This window comes from Mytilus galloprovincialis, chromosome 10 (assembly GCF_965363235.1).
Source record: "Mytilus galloprovincialis chromosome 10, xbMytGall1.hap1.1, whole genome shotgun sequence".
Classification (NCBI taxonomy): domain Eukaryota; kingdom Metazoa; phylum Mollusca; class Bivalvia; order Mytilida; family Mytilidae; genus Mytilus; species Mytilus galloprovincialis.
Window position 1 is genome coordinate 43,565,127 of NC_134847.1, and position 26,138 is coordinate 43,591,264.

The 26,138-nt window shown below is 35.0% G+C and overlaps 2 protein-coding genes across 3 annotated transcripts in view; one reads left to right on the forward strand and one right to left on the reverse strand.

The window, feature by feature from the left end:
- Positions 1 to 1,515: 1,515 nt before the first annotated feature.
- On the reverse strand, positions 1,516 to 7,058 carry LOC143049189 (uncharacterized). Of its 2 annotated transcripts, none has more exons than XM_076222919.1 (5): positions 6,481 to 7,058; positions 4,817 to 5,030; positions 4,300 to 4,513; positions 2,874 to 2,972; positions 1,516 to 1,775 (listed from the first exon to the last, which is right to left on the reverse strand). In XM_076222919.1, the coding sequence occupies exons 1-5, from the start codon at positions 6,959 to 6,961 to the stop codon at positions 1,584 to 1,586; spliced, it is 1,200 nt and encodes a 399-aa protein (XP_076079034.1). In that variant the 5' UTR covers positions 6,962 to 7,058; the 3' UTR covers positions 1,516 to 1,583. The 2 variants fall into 2 exon arrangements, with proteins under 2 accessions (XP_076079034.1, XP_076079035.1); XM_076222920.1 differs by having other exon boundaries at positions 4,300 to 4,510; positions 6,481 to 7,055.
- A 17,672-nt stretch (positions 7,059 to 24,730) lies between these two features.
- The window catches only part of LOC143047611 (uncharacterized), a 34,792-nt gene continuing 33,384 nt past the window's right edge, over positions 24,731 to 26,138 (forward strand). Inside the window, exon 1 of the mRNA XM_076220751.1 lies at positions 24,731 to 24,843. The gene's annotated coding sequence lies outside the window, so the exon portion shown is untranslated. The remainder of the gene's footprint in view (positions 24,844 to 26,138) is intronic.

Below are 26,138 nucleotides of genomic sequence, written 5' to 3' on the forward strand. Positions count from 1 at the left end.
TCATCATCGAGGTCCCTTATTGATGGAATACTTTATTGATAGACATAAGTAAATATATGTACATGTATATCATTATCACCGACGTGAATAGATATAAAACCGACAGTTTGTACCACCTTAATCTGTCAAACTCATATGCTAGTTGTATGTAGTATTCTTGGTTTATGTTCTTATTTGTTTTTCTTAGGCCTTTGATGGCAAGCAATATTGGTGATCGGTGGAAACTGACAAACACCCTATTGCCAAACAACCCTTGTAATTCCCTGTGCGATCTCAAGAAAAAAATGGTTGATTATATAGGGAATCACAGAAGCATGACTGGAGCGGGTCCCCTCTTAGGCAGTCAGAGGCCCCACACTTATGAACATTTCTTGATCCGCCACTGAACATGATGGGTGCCACATGTGGAGCTGGTTGGACCGTTCTACATTCCCCTTCTGGGGCACCTACCGGTTTTGGCCAGGTTCGTGCTGATTAGTCTATAGTTTTCTAAATTGTGTTTTGTAAACTGATATTTTTTGTTTGACTTTTTTCCCCTCCAAATAAATGGTAAATGTCTGAGCTGTAACCTAAAATGTATGAAAGTGTTTGACTATCGCGATAGCATCATTAAACAATGATAATAAATACGAAACAGTGTGGATATTTTAATTAGATTGGAATGGAGCTTGGAGAAGTCAGACGTGGAAACATTACACTGTACACAATTTCATAAAAAAAAAGTTCAACATTCACGCTCGTTGTATAATAATGTACAAAAAAGATGCGAAATATGAAAGTTCTAGCTGAAAAATTGAAAGAAGCATTAACATGCATGTTAGTGGTTTGTTATTAATTATTATTTATTAGTTGTCATTGGCTTTGTTCTAGCTGTCAGTGTCTGCGAGTACTCTCAGATCTGTACTAAGGGTCTTTATGTTGTTGGGATGTGTAAGTCCTCGGTCCCTTCCACCCTGTGTTTTTCGTAGATGTATTTTTATTTGTATATAACTGATGAGTTAAGCCTTTTTCAACTGATATTTATAGTTTGTTTTTATGTTGTACTGTTACACAACTATCTCAGATTAGGAGAAGGGTTGGGATCTGCTAACATGTTTTGCCGTGTCTCATTCTGTATGCATGTGCATGTCCCAAGGCAGGAGCCTGTAATCTAGTGGTTGACTTTTTTTTTGCTGTGTTACGTATTTGTTTTTCGTTCATTTTGTTTGTAAATTAATTAGGCTGTTACTTTTCTCGTTTGACTTTTTTTTTTTTTGCATTTTGTCATTTCGGGGCCTTAATTTATAGCTGACTATGCGGTATTGCTAATTGTTGAAGCCCGTACGGTGACCTATAGTTGTTAATTTCTGTGTCATTTAGTCTCTTGTGATATGTTGTATCATTTCATGGCAATCATATACCGCATCTTCTTTTTAATATGTACACCTATCTATTTAACGAAATATAAAAGAAACTGCTTGAAACGGCGTTGGTCAGACAAGTCACGTGACTTGTAAGAGACAGGTTGACAAAAGAACAGTCTGGTGACTTTATTGTGGAGTCAAACAAGTGAACAAAATCTAAAGTCGACAACCATAAATTTATTAATGAGGTTGTGTTATCTTCGGGACAGATACGGGACACCCATACAACTCTGTCCTCATTCCGATGTAGTTAGAATTGCTGTTGTTCTTCTTGTGGAAGTCTATGATGTTTATTCTCACGTACTTTGCTACCATTGGTGGATCTAGAGTCTGATATTTAATCGTTGTCTGATCAGTGTTTCCAACCAAGTTCTATAAAAGAAACATTACTATTATCGATGTTCAGTTAAGCCAGATAAACAGCGCAACGTGTTTAGAATTTTTTTTTCTTCCAATTTTATACGCTTCTGTAGAATAAATAGGGTTACCTAGAATTTGGTAATTATTCAATGCAAAATTTCCATTTCACTTTTAAGGTAGGGTTTTGGGGTATAAGAGAATAGGATCGGCTTAGAAACTTTAAAAAAGATGTTATTCTTATGGACTTACTTTAATTCTTGTAGATATGAAAGAAAGTGTCTTCTGTGTGCTATCGAATCTTATTGTACGCATTGAATCATGATTGAAGTAAATTAACAAAAAGACAAAACAGTATACAAAACATACAAACGTACACATAAACTTGTTCATTTTGAACATTTTGGTTAGGGGCCAGACGAAACCGGCCTCTGGTTACAAAACATACAAACGTACACATAAACTTAGTCATTTTGAACATTTTGGTAAGGGGCCAGACGAAACCGGCCTCTGGTTACGGGATTTTCTCGGTGTGTAGAAGACCAAATTTTGGCCTTCGTCTGTTTCTGTTCTTTGGTCGGGTTGTTGTCTCTTTGACGCATTCACCATTTCCATTCTCAATTTTATCATTGTATATTCCGATGTCACCGTAGATTTGCGAAACAATTTATATTACAAATCTTACAATCCGTAGTATATAAATACATCAGTATGAAATATATTACGATCAGTTCCATATTGCTCTTAATTTAAAAATGCGTTCTCCTTCATGATCGATTTCATAAGATAACTTTATTAGCACTAACGCATTGACAATAAATGGTTATGGCAACAAATTAAAGACAAACTACAATAACATATATACAATGAAGGAGTGACAGTGGATAATTATGAGAGAAATATATAAAAAATAAAACAGAAGCATATACATTATTACAGAAATCAAGTACCTTTTAATAATGAGTTTCTCACCAACAAGCATTCATTCAAATAGTTAAAAACAATTTTTAATATTGTTGGGGAATTACTATTTAGAATTGATACAAGATTTATAATATTGTTGGGGAATTACTATTTAGAACTGATATATGTTTCTACATTATATATACAAACCTGTGAATTACAGCCAGTCTTGTGTTGGTGCCAATGATTTCCATCCTTTGAGTAGTATACGGTAAAATTGGTAACCCATACTTCACAGCAGGGTGCTCCCTAACAATCAAAATTAAAGTTTTTATGTTTGTCCTAGTTTTGAGTGGTATACGGTAAAATTGGTAACCCATACTTCACAGCAGGGTGCTCCCTAACAATCAAAATTAAAGTTTTTATATTTGTCCTAGTTTGAGTGGTATACGGTAAAATTGGTAACCCATACTTCACAGCAGGGTGCTCCCTAACAATCAAAATTAATAAAAAATTGTTTGTCCTAAACTCTTCTTAAAACAGTTTTTATTTATTCGTTTTGGTTTTTTTTTTATATGCAAAAAACACAGTTATAAGAATAAATACTAATTAGTCTAATGATCATGAATATACAAAACGCTATTGTTGCATATGATTACGAAGGAAACAAACTCATTATTATTTAGTCAAGATTTTATTTATAAAATTTATAAAACAAAACACACTACAATAGGTTTTCAAAGTCCAAGATAGTATTTAGTTTCGTTCTTATTTCAATTTTGTATTTTTTGTTGGTTTCTACAGGTGTTGTATCTTTTCTTTTCTTATAAATGGCAATTTGCTATGCTTTGTAGAATGTGTTTTGCTGTTGTCAATTATAAACAAAAAAACAACAATTGAAATTGAATATAACTGTTTAATACGAATAAATTGTATAAATAATAAACTAAAAAACACTACTAAAATATTTCTTTCGATGAGAGTTTATCGTATACTCTAATTAACTTAAGAAAGTTTAACGATGTTAGAGAGCAATGTTTGTTTTCTTTCCTTCATATTCTTCATGCCTTCCCGCGTGTTTTCGGCGTATTGTGCTACATTTCATAGAGTGCATTTCTTTCTAACAAAAATTGCGTAAACGTTGTGTGGCGTTTGTTGTTTTTCTAAACGGTTCATACGTAGAAACAACTACATCGTTTAATCAGTGTTTACTGACCCTGTTTGAATTTTCAATAATGCATGCACATTTTGTTGGTAAACAGACATTTTACAAACGTAAAACAAATACATCGTTTAATCAGGGTGAAGTTAGAAACAAATGTACGTATCGTTTGTTCTAACAAACGATGAACGACAAACTGTAGACGCATTTTTAGCGAGTGTAGTTTGTCAAAGTTTATGTAAACTTTGCAAACGTATGTTAGAAGCAAATGATCAAAATATGTGCCGTTTGCATCGTTTGTGTTAATAAGAAATGCACCAAGTTTTTAAATGAAATAAAGGATACATTTATTGTTTTTGAAAAATCTATGCATATGTGTTTTATGAATAAAACTTAGCCTTTCACGTATATAAAACATGTTCAACTTTTTTTATAAATTTGAAGCACAAATTGACCATAGATAATTAAAACTACCTGAGTTGCCAAAGCTGTAATGACGTGTGAAGAATTCAGGTTAATTTGAACAAAGTCCTTTGATGTTGTCTTAGCCCCTGTGTACCATCCACGTGCGTGATTTAGTCGAGCATTTCCTGCACTGAAATCTCCAAAGCTTTGACTGGAGGATACAGAAGCGTCTAGGATTGTCCCGTCTTCCATACCAAGTGCTGCACCACAATTGGCACTTCTACTACCAAAAATAAACTTTAGATAATTTTTGTATAAAAAATACCAGGTTATCATAACTCTTATGTTGTAATATGGAAAATTTTCTCAAATCAGGACATTTTCTAATGTCGAGTTTCTATTTCAAAAGGTATTGATTATAGGCTGATTGTATCAGGCTTGTATTTCGTTTATCATTTTGTCTTTGATCAGACGGGGTTTATTTTTGTGTTTTTTTTTTATTGTTTTGAAACACGATTGCATAAGGATGGTACTAAATTAAATTCTCTCCGGGGATTAAAATAATAGTAAATATAATAAAATTCACCTTGAAAGTTTTGCAGCTGGAGGCGGACTTGAAAGTGGAGACTGCTTCTGCAGACGCATTGCTTCCCGCGTTTTTTCTTGTAGCTGAGTAAGGAGCATCTGCTGTTGTTGTCTGATGTCATGAACAGTCGACTGTAGGTTATGATACATCGATAACATTTTTCTGTATTGACTTTCATAAAACGTTGCATTGTGTATGGTAGCATTCAGTTGTACTAACAAACAAAAAAAGACAATTGAATAAATTACAAAGTTTGCAAAATGCTAATCGATATACATGTATATATGTGCGTACTCAGACACATATTTTCGAGTTCTTTGCAAATAAAAATAAGAACATGCGGTATAATTTATAATGAGACAACTCTCAATTAGAGACCAAATGACACAAACGTTTAACTTAACAAATGGTGATCATCGTAAGACCTTTAACAATGTGCAAAACCCATACCACTGAGTTAACTATACAAGGCCCCGAAATAACAAATAAAAAACAATTCATACAAAAGAAAAATAACTAATAGATTTTTGTGAATACAATGAACAAAATACAAATATGATATACAGCGACAAATGAATTTTATTCATGGAATTACCGATGGGTCCGAACTTGGGAAATTTACATACAGAATATGGCGAGGGAATTTTTATCGGGCACCCAACACTCTCTCTAATTTGGGACAGTGTTGTAACTGTACAACATCGGTTGAAAGGGCAAACCCATCAGACTGATACAAAGCAGAAAACCGGCAGAACAGGTCAGGGTATTTATACCTCCCTACACAAAAAAAGATATGATAGTACTTGCTGTTTAAATACTAACACCTAGTTCAAAGCCAATAATAACTGATACAAAAATCATGCACCCAAGACCCTTCATTATCGATCACTGCTAGAAAGCTCAAAAAAGAGAGAAAAAAGAGACAATGCAAATGGGACATTCAAAATCGTAAGCAGAAAATAAAGTGACAACGCCATAGATAAAAAAAAAACACAAAAAACAAACAAACAACAGTACGTAACACACAAGACAAACCACCGAGCAACACAAACCATTCGCAATAAATAAACCTAAAACACTTTTTGGTTTTATCCTGAAATCTGCTAATTAGAAATACATTCAGGAATTCTAATTGTTAAGGTAAAACGTGGTTATGAATGGCAGCAACGATAACAACTAAATAAATAATTTTAAAAAAAACATAGAGAAGAAATATAAAATAGTAACTAGTACAGTTTACCGTTCTATAAAACATTGTGTTCTGTGAGACGTCTTACCGTTCCATACAATTAAGAATTGAATGCTTCCTTTTGTAACTTCATTTGGGGTGTAAAAGCGTTGACCAAAGTACATTTTGTATGACGCGCGGAAGCGCTTAATTCTAAAAATGTGCACACGGTCAACGCTTTTACATCCCCATGAAGTTACAAAAAGAAGCCATCAATACTTATAATTACATTTTTTAACTAGGATCATGAAAACACGATTTTTATCAAGTTTTTATTTCATTTACCTGTGCACTTTATTGTGGGGCCTCGTGTCATCATGAATGATAAATTTTATTGTGTTATGAAGTTGCTTAAGGAATAACGCGATATTGCAGAGTAGCCAGTCAGAATCACGTATTATAATGAAACATACATCTAAAGTTATTATTATCTTACCTTCGCATGAAGCCGCTTGTAAAAGATCCGAATGATTGTTCATCATACCAAGTGCTTGTTTAACTAAATTAACTTCTTCAATAATTTTATGGACATCTTGAAACCTTACGTACTGTTCATGGTGAAGTTCTTTGGCTAAGTTGTACACTCCAACACTTAGATTATGAAGAAATGCTCTATCATGGTCGAGTCCACGGAAAACGAGCTGCAACTCTCGTGTAACCTCGTCCTGGATCGCCGTTGCGTTTGTTTTCAGGATTTCCAAGTCCTGTGTAAGCGGTGTTACTTGTGAATTTATAGACTGTTTAAGTGATTGTATCTGGAGCGTCGTATGGTATCCCAGATTATTTAATTTTTCTTGAAAAGTTTTCTCGTAGTTTATACTACAAGCTAAATTTGCGGCGCATTGTTGGTAGTTGGTATTGGCCGGTAATTGCCCAAATACAGTAACAGTAAAACAAAAACACAATAAAAGCCACATTATTTGAATTATCTTGTGATCAGTGTAAAAGTTTGAATTTGACTCTAACCTCGCATAGTCTTGAACTTATTATTTAAGTGTACATGTAGAAGATAATTCGACAGGTGCTTGTTTTTAACACTGTAAAACGATTGTATATCATGTTGTCATGTTTCATTGTTTATTATCTGTAGCTAGATTACAGATATATTCGCAAATAGACTAGTATATAGTCTGGCCATAAGAAGTCGAGACCATTTTATCAATTAATGACCAGGTGCTTTATTGCCGTCTTGTAAAGAATTTCATGTTTTGTTGCACGATTTGTTAAATATATATATATATCTATAATACTAAAATTACGAGGTCCAATTTGTCAGCCGTCATCACGTAAAAACGACGAATCAAAAAATTCAACTTTATATATAACTAATATAGTACAAAGGTGTAGATTAAAAATTACACCATTCCAGGCCCTTTTGTTTTCCACGTTATTAATATTGCCAATAATTAAGAAGTTCCGGGTCGAGTCCGATTACCGATACCAATAGTATATTCACCTTTTACTGATTACCTTATGGCTGTACGTTCCGCATCTGACAGGCGCACCACCAAACGGTGTATTCAGGATTAATATGCTATATAGTATTACACGGGTCATAATCACAGGGTTGACACTACTTAATTGTCAAATTGTTACCTATTGTAGTATTTTAATCAGTTAGACTTTCTAAAATACGAATACTAAAAATCTGGACTAAAATCAGGCGTATAGGTACAGTTTTCAATTTGTTAGCGGGCATGACGTAAAACAGCGAATCAAAGAATTCAATATTTATAACTAATATAGGACAATGCTGTTGATTAAAAAATACTCCATTCCAGGACCTTTAGTTTTCCAAATAATTAATATTATCAATAATTGATAAGTTCCAGTTTTACGGGTTCAAACAGAAAGATTTGAAAGCAGAGAAAACTGTGTATCTTATAATCAGCATGACTTTATCAGATGACAATACTAATACTAAAAAAAGGCTTGCGCATAGTTATATACTTTAATTCAGTCACGGACCCGCGATATACGGGTGTGTTCTAGTATATATTATATATAAACTTATCTCAAACAAGGGAAGCTCCAGGATTCTTAATAAGAAACATTTTAACAAATTGTATCGAGAGAAGAAATTGTTGATTTGTTTTGAAAAAAATGAACAATTAGGGTATTCATCTATTTATTAGTGAAAGAGGCTGTGATCTCCGAAATTTCCGAATATTCCAACCTATTACGCAGGAAACGTATTTTAAAAGTTTGTTTATTTGTTGTTTGTTCGTAAAATGCTTTGAAAGCTTTTTTATTAATTTTTTGTTCATCAAGTGCTTTCAAATGAAAGAGATTTATAATTTCGCTGATTTACAATTTTATTTTCTAGTTAAGTTTAAATAGTTTTGTTGATTTGTGTTGTTGTTTTAAAGTTGTTATTGGTGTGGGTTTTTTGTTTGTTTCTTTTTTTGGAGGGGATGGCGGGAGGTATTAGTTTGTTATAGGGGTTGATAACCTCGGCACTTTGCAATAGTTATTATCAACCGATTTGAAAATATATAGAGTATTTAAAAGAGTATAAGAGCTAGCATCGCAGTGTGTTGTATGCAATAACAACAAACAAAAACAACAAATTATTTATTAGAGTCTCACCTCTTTAAAACATTTCATATAAAACACAATATAATATTAGCAAATCGATTTATAAAAGAGCCACTCTAAAAAAGACTTATGAGAGACTGTAAAACACATGTTAAAATACATTTCTCTAATTCTATGGAAATATATCCCTTTCCGAACCCATTGTATAAATAAATTTAATCAATGTGTGGTTGCCGGTGATCTCAGAAGATGATTGACTGAGTCAAAGGATTACAACCTTTATCAGCTACCTGAAATGATCAAAATGCTATAACAGGTGTTTTAAAATATAGGTGAATTGTACATGTTTTTAGGCTTCTGTCCGTGTACAAATGAGCATTGTCTACTCTGATATCTTTCGGCCTTTTTAGTTTAGATATCTATATAAGATTATATAAAATGACTGAAAATCGTAAAATAGCAAGTTTCAAAACAGAAATACATATGCAAGAAGATATTGTTCATGATTTGTTCGCATATAGGGAAACACCTTGTAGGTTGAATTTTAAAGTTAAATAACTTTTAACTTACCTGTTTTCTTACGTTTTCGGCCAAATTCTTTTAAAAACATGACGATTTCAACCTTCCCATTTCATAAAAAGTCAAATTTTAAGCATTTTCCATTAGAATTACACAAACATTTTTGAAAATATCCGCCAAAGAAAGATACATTAGTTTTAAATTCATGACGGAAAAGGACTGGATTATCTGCAAATCTAAAATAAATTATATTTTCAATCTTAAGCTAAGGGAAGTAATTTGATCAAAAGGGACAAAGTCTCGTGGTGCAAATCATTTGAATAAAGTACCTTTGATTTTGCCATATGGGAGAAAACTAAATTAGTGACATGCTTAAACTATTCATAATAATGTATTTAGATAGGTTTGGAGTAAGGAGGCTGGGACGTCACGTAATAGTTATCAAAGGTACCAGGATTATAATTTAGTAAAGACGCGCGTTTCGTCTACATAAGACTCATCAGTGACGCTCATATCAAAATACTTTTAAAGCCAAACAAGTAAAAAGTTGAAGAACATTGAGGATCCAAAATTTCAAAAAGTTGTGCCAAATACGGCTAAGGTAATCTATGCCTGGGATAAGAAAATCCTTAGTTTTTCGAAAATTTCAATGTTTTGTAAAATTAAAATTGATAGAATTTTTTGATAATTTGTCAAAATGAAGTTTTTATCATGCTTTTTACAAAAAAAAAAAGTATCGGTCACCTGACTTTTTTCACGCTACAAATTGTGCAAAATTACTTTATCTGAATTATCTCCCCTTATTTGGAAAAGTTGAAAAAGTTAATCATTACAGCAAAAATTAGGATAAAACACACAATGTTCTATATTTACATCACAAATCTTAAACATAAATTACATACTACTTTCAAAATTTACAGATTTCATGAAAGATCTGTTACTTCAAAATCCAAGATGGAGGAAAACACCCGAGCCACCTGAATTAAAAAGATAATTTTACTTATATGTCTTATATGTATACAAAAATGGATATAACACATTTTATCATCGTTTGTTTACGTTTCATTGTTGTGATATTTTCGGTTTCACAAGCGTGTATTTCCCCCTAAAAAATGCTTATATTCTTAGGTCATCGTTCAATGACGTCGGGTAGCTCATTCATTAAAAAGCATATGACTTGGGAGAACGATTGATACAGCCCAACAATGCATTCATATTTTACCACGATTGTGTGCTCAAAGCGTTTGAAGAACGTCATGTTAGAATAACAATTTATCCATCCTTTTTAAACAAAAATTACATATGACAAAAATATCTGAACTTGAATTAATAGCTTTTTAGATATCGGCCACTCAAACAAATCAAAACGAGGACACAACGTATCTTCATGGTAAATAAACTCATCATATATACCATGACTGAAATTTTGCATTTGCACTAGACGCGCGTTTCTTCTCCAACAGATTTATCTGTGATGCTCGAATCAAAATAAAATACGAAATTGATCAACATTGAGGACCACAAATTCATGAAAGTTTTGAAAAATACAGCTAAAGTAATCTATTTCTAATGAAGAGAAGCATAAACATTTCAAAAACGTAATGTTTTGTAAACAGTTAATATCATAATTTTGACAATATCAATGACAACTCATGTCAACACAAAAGTGACTACTGGGCTGGTGTAAATGAAAGAATATGAATATAGGAAACGTCTTGCAAAAGCTAACCTTTGATTACATAACTATTTGGTTATATGTCTCTCTAAAATATATAGGTCGTCGACTAAATGTGTCGTCAATCATATGCTGGATCTCCTCGTCAGTGGGAAAATCAGCCTTAATCTTAGAGCAGATTTTTCGTATTTTTATGGAAACCTTTTGTGGGTTCTTATTATGCACATCGACGGACGAATCTACCAAAGTATATATGTCAAGCGGCAACAGAAGAATTCCAACGACACCGCCAGCAATTGTGAAGGCTCTTCCAGCAACGGAAATTCCTCGAAAACCGGCTGCAGCAACATCTTCACCAACAGATGCAAGACGTCTTGATTTTATGATTGGATTCACAATGGCACTTCAAGAACCCGCGGAAGTTGCAGTTACCCCAAGTGCCAATTTACTCCAAAAGGAACACCAAGTTTTATATTCTGTTGCCATGTTGTTAGAACTGTTATTTAGTATTTTACCGATCTCTATGCATTCTTCTTTTACTTCATCCATAGTTGTATTGTACTCGTTAAAAATCTTCTTGGCATTCTTAGATGACAACACAGTATCAACTATTGAAGAGCCACTTACTGTTATTCCCCCTGCTCCCGAAATAGCAGTGCCCATAATAAATAGGAAGGGAATATATAATGCTTGCTAGAATTTAGAAAAGCTTCTTTTGCGATAGACTTTTCAAAAAGGTACATTCTTTTGGAAAATGCTTGTAATAATTGCGCGTGTGCTTACCTAAGGTTTACCTCATATCCATACTGATGCTCCTGAAAAGGTTTCTGTGTTAACCTAATTGTCTGCCTCTTATTATATTCGTTTAAAGAGGTGGATTGTGGGTACTTTTAGATATTCTTCGTAATATGGTCTGACAAAATTACTACCAGTACCACATACCCGCCAATTTTACCAATAAAGACCCCTATATTATAAAAGGCCCTCTTAAGTACACGATAAGACCCTTCCATAGTAAAACAATGTTACAATGGGAAAAATTAAAAATGTAATTGTAATCATACAACATGTTATATACATCCCTCATCAATTTATTTGTTTAGCGGGACCAATTAAAATAAAGGATTTATGTGTATGATCCCCTGAAAGAGGAGAGAAAGATACCAGAGGGAGAGTCAACCTGCACTGTTGGCATTTATTGTTCACTGCTTTGTTATTCCCCGAGTTCCCCATCTACAACCGGAAGTCATACTCAAATTTTGCGACCTGTGTTGGAAGTACCCACTCCATGCCATCGCTTTGAATGAATCATTTTCCTTATATTTGTGGATTATCCACAATGACACATACACCCTCGTTTTCTAGCGATGGTTGCTATGTGAGCAACTGTTGATTATGGAGAGATTCACAATGCTCAAAGAAAACAATGGCAGGGTCACATTGCAGTGACTGCCTCCCATTCATATTTGCCCATTACTCTGCCTTCTTCACCTTCATCACAGGTTCCAACCACCTATAACATCGGTGGTGTATATGTTGGCTTCAAACAAAGAGAAAACTGCCCAAATTTCAGATTTGAACGATCATCCCGTTTCAAGTAAAGGCAACAGTAGTATACCGCTGTTCAAAACTCATAAATTCATGGACAAAAAACAAAATCGGGGTAACAAACTAAAACTGAGGGAAACGCATTAAATATCAAGATGTCTTGTTCGTCCACTGTTTATGTATTGTTTCCATATACATTGCTTTTAGTTTTGTTCCCATTAGAAAACTTTGTGGTCAAAGATTCGAACCTGGTTAAAAGAACGTCCCATTTAAGACTAGACATTTACTCGACAATCATCCAATAAGTTGACCTAGTCTGCAGAATTTAGCAAAGAAGGTCTGCCAAGGTCTGCCAATTAGTTTGCCCATCATAAATATGACTCTGGTGTTGGACAAATAGTCTACGCCCTACAGACCAATTGGACTTTAATGAGATTTCTGTTACAAAATGCATTAGTATCCCTACCTGAGCGTCTATGGTAGCCCAACCCCCTATCTCTTGAACTCTTTTACCCCAAACTATCACTATGCATAGTTACTGAAGTCTCACATTCTCTATTACTTTGAGTGCCAACACTTTAATTTGACCCCCTAAATATACCTGCTTACTTTCCCCCTAGTTTCCTGTCAGTGTCCCATGGGTAACTGTATCGCTATGCACCAGTTTCGTCCCTCAACTGAAGCCAGTCCACCTTTTCTTGAAACCTAGGCCAAGTCCTCCACTTCATTCGTGAAAGTCCTTGCTCCTCCTGTAAGGCGTGCAAGATGACCGAGCTGACATCTCCTAACTTGGTATTCTCATTTGCGAGAACATGACGATACACAGCCCCCCCCCCCCCCCAATATAATCACTTGCCAGGGGTAACATATCCTTAAACCCCGGGACCTCTTCTCCTTGCCTGTGTTTAGCCAACAATTTGCTGCACCTTTCTCTGTGCCAATTAACTACTTTGCCCTAGGATTAACCATTCCATAAACGCCCTCTGGTATAAGGCAAGTAAGGATCGAAATCCATGATATCCCGCGTGGCTAGTGTCAGCCTAAAGTACTGTATCTGGATAAAGTGATAAACCTCAAGGAACCCAAGATAATCCCTTACTCCCAATATCTACCTGCAAGGTTAATAACTTATCATAAGTGATTGTATTAATGTTCACCCTTTGCCATGTAACTGTTGTTTGATTTATTGTTTTCGTGAATGGTGTTATGCAAGTATTTTTCAATGAAGTCAGATTTGTACAATGGTACTTGGGATTGTTTAGTTGTACCTACTAAAATTTGATAGTAAAAACTTAACTTTTCGAGTTCAATAACCCAAAAGCCCCTCATACAATGCGAAAACATAGACATAACAGCGTCACAACTGTAAAAAGTCTGGGTTCCTACGGGAAGTCCCACTAAGTTTAAAGTGACGAGAACAAGTTACAATGATAGTCAAGAAATCAACCTCGCTTACCCGTTCTCCCCCACTACAATAACAGAGTACGTGACATAAACGGCATAAAAAATATCCATCTAATGAACTGCCAGGAACAAACACCATCAGAGGCAATATTGCTTGAAGAATCGGCTGTGATATTCAAAGACCCAGGAATGTATCCTTCAATCACTTGTCGATTCACACATATCCCCACAAAATGTTTGCTAACGGGCAAGTGTGATACCTGGATGAGATAACTATTTTTCGAGAAAAAAAAACACAGCACCAAACAACCCCAAAACGTTAATTACTACTTTAGAACAACTGAACACCTTGTTGGTGAACTGTCATATATCATCTTGTTTATTCTAATAATTTTTGACATTAACACGAAAGACTAAATGAAAATGGCGATAAAAATATATGTCATATTTATCAGGAATAAACAGATTTGTAAGGAATGTGCCTAGAACGTCTGAAAACAATAAATAATTAGGAATGTGGAATACATGTTGTTATAACATAATAGGCGAAAAACTTTTTTTTCATCTCCATACAAATTGTATATATCGATGAAGAAATGTTCTGCAAAGGCTACTTGTGTAACATATAAATCGCTTCTGATTTAATTTAATATTAGTGGAAACTTTTAGGACATTTTCATTTACCTGTTGATTAACCGCTCTTTTTAAGAACTATTAAAGAGGTCACTACAGCGAGAGGAATCTAAATATCATTATAAGTTATATGGTTCGCTACTGACCCCATACGGATCCATAGAGGGTTAGTAAAATCATACGGGGTGAGGCCGGAGGCCGAGTCCCCTATGAATTTTATTCACCCTCTATGGATCCGTAGGGGGTCAGTAGTTAACCGTATAACGAATTTATCGGACGCTGGACTTTTTCTGCGGCGTTTTGTTGAAAAATAAACAATGAAACACAACAACATTAAAAGATGACGTCGCCATTAACGCGTCATGAACCCCATATGAAACTTACTAACCCCATACGGTCTCATAAGGGGTCACCACGTGACGGCGTTTAACCAATCACAACGTGATAATTCATCTGTGGTCCGATTATATAAGTTATATGGTTCGCTACTGACCCCATACGGATCCATAGAGGGTTAGTAAAATCCATAGGGGGTGAGGCCGGAGGCCGAGTCCCCTATGAATTTTATTCACCCTCTATGGATCCGTAGGGGGTCAGTAGTTAACCGTATAACGAATTTATCGGACGCTGGAATTTTTCTGAAAAATAAACAATGAAACACAACAACAGCAATAGATGACCTCACCATTAACGCGTCATGAACCCCCTATGAAACTTACTAGCCCCCTACAGTCTCATAGGGGGTCACCACGTGACGGCGTTTAACCAATCACAACGTGATAATTTATCTGCGGTCCGATAATACATGTTACGTTTACCAAGGAGGAGACGGTGCTTTTTGTCCGCAATTCGCTTTTTGTCCGCTTTTGCTTTTTGTCCGATAATTTTGCTTTTTGTCCGAAACTTTTGCTTTTTGTCCGTTGCTTTTTGTCCGTTTTGCCTTTTGTCTGATTATTTTGCTTTTTGTCCGAAACTTTTGCTTTTTGTCCGTTGCTTTTTGTCCGTTTTGCTTTTTGTCCGATAATTTTGCTTTATGTCCGATATAAAATGTGTATTTTTTTGGCAGGTTTCATTTTGAGCTTCAAAATACCATGTCCTTTTAGGAGTTAAATACAGACCATACTCACATTATAAATGATTTGTACATGAAATTTCATGTCTTTTACAATATATCGCATTACCTCTAAAATGGCTCGAAGCACTAATATCCTAGACCCGTAGGTGTTGGTCAACAGAGGGCAAGGGGAATACTCTTGTATATCCCTAAGTCTAAAAAACAACTATTGAAAGCTGGCTAAACTAAGACATACTCCAGGTAGGCCATTATACCAGAAGAAGAGGTAGTCAAACCCTTATAAATGGCTTATAGCACTTATGTCCTGGATCTACACGAGTTTATCAGCAACGAATTCAAAGGGGCATGAGTTTCGCCGGTATATCACGAAGTAAAAATAAACCTCATTATTGCCAGCTCTTCAAACTAAGAGATTCTCCACGTTGGCCATTATACCAGAGGTATAGGTAGGCAGTGCCTCTTAAATGGTCCATGGGCCATGGCACTTATGTCCTCGACCCGTACGAGTTGGTCAGAAGAGGGTAAGGGGAATACTCTAGTATATCACACAGTCCACCAAAAATAGTGACGGCTGCCCAAACTAAGACATTTTTAGATGCGCCCTTATACTAGATGTTGGAGTAGTCATTCTCTTAAAAATGGCTCATAGCACTTATGCTATAGACCCGAACGAGTTTGTCAACAATGAGTTAAAAGGGGGATGAATTAGCCCGGTATATAACGAAGTTGAAATAAACTGTTGCCAGCTGGCTAAACTAAGAAATTATCCACGCGGGCCATAATATGAGAGGTAGAGGAAGGGATTGCCTCTATAAAATGACCATGAGCACGTATGACCTAGACCCGTACGAGTTAGTCAGCAAAGTGTAAGGTTGGTACCCTAGTATATAATAAAGTCGAACTAAACTATTGCTGGATGGCTAAGAGATTCTCCGCGTGGGCCATGATACCAGAGGTAGAGGTTGTCAATGCCTCTAAAATGGCCTAAATCACTTATTCCCTAGAGAAGTACGCGGTATCATCAAAGGGTTTAAAAGGGAGTTGGAACCTCTGTTTACAAAGAAGTCGAAATAAATTATTGCCGGCTTGCTTAAGTACGAGATTCTCCAAGTTGGCCATTAATCCTAGGTTAAATGTGTGCATTGCCTTTTAAATGGCTGACAAAACTAACGCCCTAGACCTGTACGAGTTTGTCAGCAAAAGGTTAAAGGGGGGATGCGATGCCTCTTTTTACAACGAAAATATAAATTAAGCCGACTGGCCTAACTAAGAGATTCTATACGCGGGGTATTATATCAGAGGATGAGGTAGGCATTGCCTCTAACATAGCCATAACACGTATGTCCCAGACCCGTGTAAGTTAATCAGCAAAGGGTAAGGGGGGTACCTAAGTATATCACAAAGTCGAAATAAACTATTGCTGGCTGGCTAAACGAAGAGATTCTCCACATGGGCCATGATACCAGAGGTAGAAGTGGCCATAGCCTCAAAAATGGCCTCTTATGCCGTAGACCCGTACCAGTGCTTCAGCAAAGTGTTAAAAGGGGGAGGTGGTATCTATGTTTACAACGAAGTCGAAATGAATTATTGCCGGCTGGCCAAACAAAGAAATTCTCCACATAGGCCATTATAACAAAGGTAGTGGTGGACATTGCATCTAAAATGGCCCATACTTCTTATTCCATTGATCTGTACGAGTTTGTCAGCAAAGGGTAAGGAGGGTACCCTGGTATATAACAAAGTCGAAATAAACTATTGCCGGATGGCCAAACATAAAAGATGATCCACGTTAATCATGATACCAGAGGTTAGAGGTGGGCCTTGCCTTTAAAATGGTTTATAGCACTTATTTATGCCTGCAAAAGGAAAGGAGGGTATTCTAGTATATCGCAAAGTCGTTATGAAATATTGCCGGCTGTTCAAACTACGAGATTCACCACATGGGCCATGCTACCAGAGGTATAGGTGGTCATTGCCTTTAAAATAGCCTATAGCACTTATATGGCATATACCCGTACGAGTTTGTCAGTAAAGCGCTAAAATGAGGAGGTGGTACTTCTGTTCACATTAAAGTCAAAATAACTGTAGCCGGTAGGCCAAACTCCGGGATTCTCTACGTGGATCATTATACCAGAGGTAGAGGTTTATTTCGACTTCGTTGTAAACAAAGGTAGCACCTTTTATTTTTAACCCCTTGCAGGCAAAATCGTACAGGTCTTTGGAATTAGTGTTATATGCCATTTTAAAGGCAATTACCATATCTATCTCTGGTAAAATGGCCTACGTGGAGAACCTCTTAGTTTGGCCAGCCGGCAATACTTTATTTCGACTTTGTTGTAAACAGAGGTACCATCTTCCCCTTTTGATTCATTATTGTCAAACTCGTACGGGTCTAGGGCATAAGTGCTATAAGAAATTTGTATGGCAATGCCCTCCTCTATCTCTGGTAAAATGGCCTACGTGGAGAATCTTTTAGTTTGGCCAGCCGGCAATTATTAAAGTGTATTTCGACTCCGTTGCAAACAGAGGTACCACCTTACCCTTTTAATTCATTGTTGTCAAACTCGTACGGGTCTTGGGCCTAAGTGATCTGTGCCTTTTTTAAGGCAATGCCTACTTCTACCTCTGGCATCATACCCCACGTGGAGAATCTCTTGGCCAGCCGGCAATTGTTTATTTCGACTTTTTTATATACCAAGGTACTTCCTTAACCCTTTGCTGACTTACTCGCTGGCTTATCCCTTATTGTAAGTAAGTAAGTTCAATAAATATAAGACTATATGCCAGGTCTTTCTGACAACCAATTACAAACAAATTGGGGTTTATCTAATGAGGCTTTTCCCAGGATGCAATTGCTCGTAGACTGTATACAGTTGACCAAATAATCCACAAATTCCGCAAAAGGATCTTTTAATTATAGGCCATGTCCATTTAGACATTAAGCAACAAAAGCCCAGCATGACCGATGCATTTGTCTTTAACATCTCCGATATTGATTCCGCGTGGCCTTCCAATTGACATGAGTGTCCATTGGTGTTCATTGTTAAACCTTTGGAGCTATATCAGTTTGTGTGGAAATTAAGAGCACGATGACCTTCCCTTGGTGATAACAACATGACCAACAACCATATCGTGTGTTACCAAAAGCCGTCAGCGATAGTCACACCGACAATTTGCTACCTTCGTGGACAAAAGCCTGGCTTTTCGCTGGATCCTAATTAACATCTAGTGTTGTCACTACCATTTGCTGTAGAGATTTAGTTGCACAACATAACAGAAACATTCTTTGTAAATACTCTATGTTGATATTTTGACATTTGGATGGTTCATATACCAATTGTAGCCGAAAAATGATAATGAAACATTTCTGTTTAATATCGATCTATTGTTGGAATTGTAAATTTTCATATTCAATTTTTGTTTGTTTAAAGATGACCATTTTAAATAAAGATTTTAATTTTTTAAAAAGCAAGTGTTAGACTTGTGCTTTTATTGCCACTCAGTTCATATAACCTGTCATTTTAGTCGAGCCTGTAACTTTTGTTGCAGAAAGCTCGACATATGAATAGTGATCCGGCGGCGGCGGCGGTGGCGTAAGTTAACTTCTGAAAAGCTTAATATTTTAGAAGGTGGAAGAATTGGATGCTTCATACTCTGTATATAGATGCCTCATGTTACGAAGTTTCTGTCAGTCACCTGTCCAATGTCCTTGACCTCATTTTCATGGTTCAGTGATCACTTGAAAAAAAAGTTCAGAATTTTTGTAATGTTGAATTCTCTCTTATTATAAGTAATAGGATAACTATATTTGGTATGTGCGTACCTTGCAAGGTACTCATGCCCGTCAGACAGTTTTCACTTGACCTCGACTTCATTTCGTGGATCAGTGAACAAAGGTTAGAATAAGTTTTGGTGGTCAAGTCCACATCTCAGATACTATAAGCAACAGGGCTAGTATATTCGGTGTATGGAAGGACTGTAAGGTGTACATGTCCAACTGGCAGGTGTCATCTGACCTTGACCTCATTTTCACGGTTCAGTGGTTATAGTTAAATTTTTCTGTCTTGGTCTGTTTTTCTCATACTTTATGCAATGAGTCTACAATATTTGTTGTATGGAATGATTGTAAGGTGTACATGTCTAGTGGGAAGATATCATCTGACCTTGACCTCATTTTCATGGTTCAGTGGTCAAAGTTCAGTTTTTGAGTTTTGGTCTTTTTATCTAATATTATATGCCAAAGGTCACTATATTTGGTGCATGAAAATATCTTATGATCTATATATAAGTCTCCCAGGTTTTATTTGACCATGACCTCAATTTCACGGTTCATTGCACAGTGTTAAGTTTTTGTGTTTTGGTCTGTTTTTCTTAAACTATAAGTAATAGGTCAAGTATATTTGTTGTATCGAAGAATTGTTAGCTGTTCATGTCTGCCTGGTATGGTTCGTCTGACCTTTACCTCATTTTCATAATTCATTTGGTCTTTGTTTAGCTATCTTGGTTAATGTTAAGTTTATGTGGCAGTTGTAATAAATCTTTATACTTAGGGCTATCAACATAATATTAATGATGAGTAAAGTAGGCGAGACATTTCAGTGTGTGCACTCTTGTTTAAATGTGCTTATTTATCCGAGTCCTGGACTGCATTCCAGTGGCTTTCATTCGTTTACTTTTGTGTAAATTTTATACAGATCAGTATTTTTTCAAATGTTTTACCAATATTTTAGCTGCATGTAACATCTTGAACACTCAGAACAGCAAAACAAAATTTAGATTTCAGAAATAAATAGCCTTTAGTCATCGACGAATAGCCGATGATTTCAAGAGTTGTTTTCGTTAAAGGATGATTCCTTTTTTTGTGTGCAATACTTGCTCTTTCGGAGGCTCGAGGGTAATTTCAGCAAAAAATTTATCATTTTTGTTTTCATTACAAATTTTATTTATTACACTATTAGTTATAACTTTATGAATTGGCTCAAAAATCAACCCAAAAAATCGAATGATTTTGGCCTCAGATTTATTTTTCAAATGTTTATATCACTGTAAAAGCTCCAAATTGTCTCCCTTTAGTGCAATAATGACATTTTGTTTTGGCATTAGAATTAAAATGTCTTTTTCAACTCATCGGTGACCTATAGATATTTTTCAAATATGCTTTACGTAAACTAAACAGTTGTAAAATTAAATCGATTTCTGTAATTTAGTTCTTTTTTATTTCGATATATATATATCTCTCTATTTCTCCTATTAGTTCAACTTAAAAAAAGTACCTTAACAAAAATGGTTGCTTCTTTCGAGGGCAGATTGTGAGCTTAAGTGAACGATAACCCCATGTTTTTATTTGATTTTTCTATTTAGTATATGATAAAAGTTCATCTATAGAAAAACAAGCAAAATCCTACATGTATATTTAAAAAATAATGGATTAATACCCTCCAGTCCCCTTAACGACAAAAAAAATAAATAGAACATTACGTTTAAGTATCACCTACAGTATTTTACAACCTCCATTGGTGATACATTATATGTATTTCTGCTGTTGTTTTATCTAAGTTAGTGTCCTGAATAAACATCTTTATGCGTTTTTGCGTTTTTGCGTTTCAGTTTTTATTGTGAAATTTCTTCAATCAGCCAAGACAAACTTTAAATTTCGCCTTAACGATGTTTTCGCGAGAAATCCATGTATGATTATCGAATTACTACATTTAATCATTGCCTAGTGCCCTAAAATGAGATTTTCCGAGACGCTGGGTTTGAAATGGGATACCCTATTTAATTTAAACAATATTTGCAATCTTTTCAAAAAGATGCAGATGGGAATTTTCGTTCCTTATGAAAGTGTTCGCAAGGAGTTAAATTATAAACTCCTTATAGGATTATCAAAAAGCAACTATTAAGGACCCCCTTGGAATAAAGATCTTCCAAGACAACGTGTTCGAGAGTTTGAGTTTAATACATGACTTTTTAAAACTTAATGGACGGAGCAGGATTATCTTACTCTTCCAGTTAACCATACATCATCACAGTTGCATTGGTTCTTGTTGCTCAGATTTTAAATTTCAATGATTTCGTCCGAGACCACAATTGTCGTCCCTTGATTTTCGTTATTAGTCCCTAGTGATAACAGTGGGTTACTTGCCAATAATTTTTATACCCCTTCCAAATTTATTTCTCCTTGTTTAATGCCTCACATTGTAAGTAGGGGGGGGGGGGTGGGGTGAAACTACACTGTAAAAAAATTTGGGTCCAGAATTTTACAGGAAAGTAGTGATTTGGTCCAGCTGAAAAAGGTTAAAAATTAGCACTTCGGAAGGTGTCAAAAGATTTCAAGACACCCTAAACACAAAATTGTCCATATTTTGAGTTAGACGCGATGAAGTTTTCTATAATTTTGATATAATTTGTCCCAAAATTAGTACAACACACTGTAAAAGTTTCATTGAGAAAGCGCAGGTGGGATTTTTTATATTTTCATTTATGTTCTAAAAGAAATGCACTACGAATTAATTGTGTTCTCGGACCATTTGTTTTGTGGACTGTTGTGTATCTTGTTGTTTTTCATTCAGCTGCGGCTTTGTTGGTTTGTTTCAACCCTTTTTAGTGTGATTATCCTTTGGTACACTTTGCCTCTCTCTTATATATGATATCGCAATAATTATATATATGTAAGCGTTCATATACATTTATATGTATACAATATTGAATTAAAATAGACATAATAATTAGATGAGTGAAAAAAAGAAAATGAAGTAATAATTGTACGTGTGAGGAGTTGGCATTCTTATAAAAAAGAAGATGTGGTATTATTGCAAATGAGACAACTATCCACAAAAGACCAAAATGACACAGACATTAACAGGTCACCGTACGGCATTCAACAATGAGGAGATTAGATAATGTAAAACAATTCAAACGAGAAAACTAACGGCCTTATTTATGTCAAAAAAATAAATGAAAAAACAAATATGTAACACATAAACAAACGACAACCACTGAATATACAGGCTCCTGACTTGGTACAGGCACATACATAAATAATGTGGCGAGGTTAAAGTCTTTTACACTAGAAATATTTTAGATCTTGTTATATAGACTAATTCTTATTCATTCTGGTCGTAAGTTAGTCTGTCATCCTCAAACGTGTGAGCAATGGTGTACGTACACCAATTTGTAGAATACATGGGATATTCAAAGACTTAAACGAACGTTAAGTCTCAGAGGCATGACTTTTTATTAGTTGTTAGTGGCTTTGAAATAGCTGTCAGATAACTGCGAGTACTCTCAGATCTGTTCATTGTGACTTTTTGTGTCGGGATGTATAAGTACCCGGCCACGTCCACTTGTATTTGTGTCTATCTGATGAGTTAAGCCTTTTTCAACTGATTTTTATAGTTCGTTCTTATGTTGTACTGTTATACCACTGTCCCAGGTTAGGGGGAGGGTTGGGATCCCGCTAATATGTTTAACTCCGGCACATTATTTAAATCTGTGCCTGTCCCAAGTCAGGAGCCTGTAATTCAGTGGTTGTCGTTTGTTTATGTGTTACATATTTGTTTTTCGTTCATTTTTTTACTTAAATAAGGCCGTTAGTTTTCTCGTTTGAATTGTTTTACATTGTCTTATCGGGGCCTTTATAGCTGACTATGCGGTATGGGCTTTGCTCATTGTTGAAGGTCGTACGGTGACCTATAGTTGTTAATGTTTGTGTCATTTTGGTCTTTTGTGGATAGTTGTCTCATTGGCAATCATACCACATCTTCTTTTTTATATGCTCGAAACTTTAGAATAGTTTAGAAATTTATCAAATCAAATAATCCTTGAGTGATGGTTTCGTTATTGAAATTCTAAATTGATGTTTAACCGCGCTAAATATTATATATGATAATCATACGAATAAGTCAGGAACGGAGTTTCAATCTGTAATTCAATAGTTGTTGTTTGTTTCTGTATTTGTTTGTCGTATAGTGTTTTGTAAATCAATGGTTTTCTCGTTTGAATAGTTTTATCATTATGTTAAATGGTGTCGGCGTTTGCTACATGTGGAAGTGCACACATTTACGACATGTTATTGCTTAAACGCACAGTTTCTTCTTCCCGCTAATAATATATAGTCACCATTTGCACTTATATGCGAATGGCCGATTGACAGTCGCTCCAAAATATTTTGCAACATTTCAGTTAAAAAAAAACTTTTTTAAGTCTGGTAATATTTTCGTCATATTTCCAACAACTTTATTTTTCTTAAACATTACAAATATTACAAATATAACAAACAAACAAACTTCATTTTTGGAACACTATCACAAAGTTTACGTAATACATGTGTAGCTATTTATTTAGATAAACTGTATTAATCCATACATTCGGAATTATTTAGCAACTATATCCAAATGACGAGGAAGTTCGAGGTTATTCAAGTAATAAGATTAAGGAAACTTTGGTTAACACAACAGCATTTTCAACAAAGTAGTTTATTTTTGTTTGACAAACTCGAAAAGAGGGGGAAAAGTAATAAAATGGTTACTTAAGCATTTACTTAATTTCTATCACGAAATAAATGCGTTTAATATTTTAGATACAGATACAATATAGTGCATTCGTAAATGTAAAACACTTTTTAATAGAAAATTTAAAAGAGATACATCAACAGTGTTTATTTTAGAATTGCTCAAGTCTGTAGGGCTTATTCCCGATTGTCCCAATTTTTTTAAAATTAAGAGCTCATATTGTCCCACATGAAAAGTTCTGACTGGTCCACATTATTTTATGAGGCGAAATGTTCTTATCCCTTGTTAGATTGTCTCTATGGTTTTGTTTCAGATATATAAGCCAAAATCTACATTTTATGCGATGCTCTTCTTTTAGACATATAATAAATTTCTGAAAATAGTGTGCGAGTTTGTAAAAATTGGGTACAACTTGGAAAAGGTAGGAGTTGATACCCTGAATTTTAAATATAGTCGGTATGCCAAGCTAACTGGTCCAGTCTATAAATACCCACATACCAAGATACAGTACTGGTTAATACTTTTAACAATTTAGCTTTGGCAGGGCACTTATCGACTATAAATTACTAAGTTGTATATAACATTTTTTATTCATAATGGTGAATCATATTGCCCCAATTCGTATCTTTTTTAAATAGTTTAACGCTCCAAAGACATTTAAACATATTGCAAATATAAAGATATCCGCTTTCTTCGGTTATCTAAATATTTTTAAATTACTCATCCGACAAGTGGAGTGCTCCAAATAAAAACGGAGATACATACCTGAACAGAATATGATACATATAGGGAAATAACCTAAAGTTTACAAACTGTGACATCGAAAGTGAAAGTCGTATTGTGTCTACAGGATAATGACGATCATTCACTAACTTGTTTCGTGTGGTAATATACAGTGTAAGTTACATTTTTAATTCAAATTCAGAGTTGTATCAAGCTTTAATGTTGTGTCCATACTGTTCAGGATTCGAACTCTGCGGTCGTATAAAGCTGTGCTCTGTGGAGCATCTGGTTTAAGGTTGACAGGTGATGAACTTCATGGGATTGCAAAAGCCGGGCCAACCTGGCTTATGGAAAGGCAAGATATATATGGCCCTAACAAACGTAAGAAAATTCTTAATTTCTTATGGCACACATCCGTCTGAGATGTTATTCCACCAGCATGAATCACAAAATTGACCCGTAACATAATATTAACAAACCAATAATAGAATCATTTGGTCAAAGCATTTCTAAACTGAAACTGAAGTGTGATGGACGGGTGGATAAAGAGGGACAGGCAAATTGAACACATTTTAAGTTGATGGTGATTTAAAAAAAATATAATAGGCAATGGGTGATAGCTAATATCGGAAGTCCAGTATAATGGAATCCTCTTAATATATACATGTAGCTATTAACATATCATTAATAACTGCTTTGTTGTACTACTATCCCGCAAATGAAATTCATGATCTCCGAGATAGACAAATAGAATACATCTGCTAGGTTGGAATTGTGCTAATCCCGGTAAAATAATTATGCTATTACCGGCAAAACTATCAAATCAGAATTATCAAGCAATATAATTTTATCAATAAGGAATCATTCCTTACTATGCGTCGTTCTACATATATCTCACAAGTTCTAGATTCCGATAACTTAATATCTTGTTGTGTGTGTGTGTGTGTTTGGGAGGGGGATTCAGCTGAAGCACACTTCTTATCCTTCTGAAATCCCCCTCCTCTCCTTTAAGATAGTAAACGGCCGGTAAATAGAAGTATCATTTTTTAGGATTAATCTTCAAAAAAATTGTTTTGCTATTCTCAACGTTTTTTTTTTAACCTTTACATGAATTACGCCCTTATTTTCTGTATTTGTCTCTGTAACCTTTACAAAAGACTGCATTAATCCCGAGATTTGGAATGGAACCACTAAGCTGAGAATGTCTGCATAAATACAAGATTAATAACAGTAATAATTTGAATACAAATTCCACACATTCAATTAACTGCAACACTAGAAACAGCGCAGTACATACCATTCTTATTGTTCTTTGTAATTATCAATGTTTTCTAGTCCCAGCAAGTTGTAAACATTCATGAATACAAGACTTAAGTGTCCCATGTGAAATAAAAAAAGTAAATTTCCAATGTCCCACTCTTTATGCACACATTTGATCGATTCAAGGTACAAGGGCAAAAACTAAAATA

Coding starts and splice junctions, on each gene's coding strand:
- LOC143049189 (XM_076222919.1), bottom strand. CDS start 6,961: ATGTGGCTTTTATTGTGTTTTTGTTTTACTGTTACTGTATTTGGGCAA. Junction 2,973..4,299: donor TTACAGCTTTGGCAACTCAG/GTAGTTTTAATT, acceptor TTTGATTGTTAG/GGAGCACCCTGCTGTGAAGT. Junction 1,776..2,873: donor AGACTGGCTGTAATTCACAG/GTTTGTATATAT, acceptor TTTCTTTTATAG/AACTTGGTTGGAAACACTGA.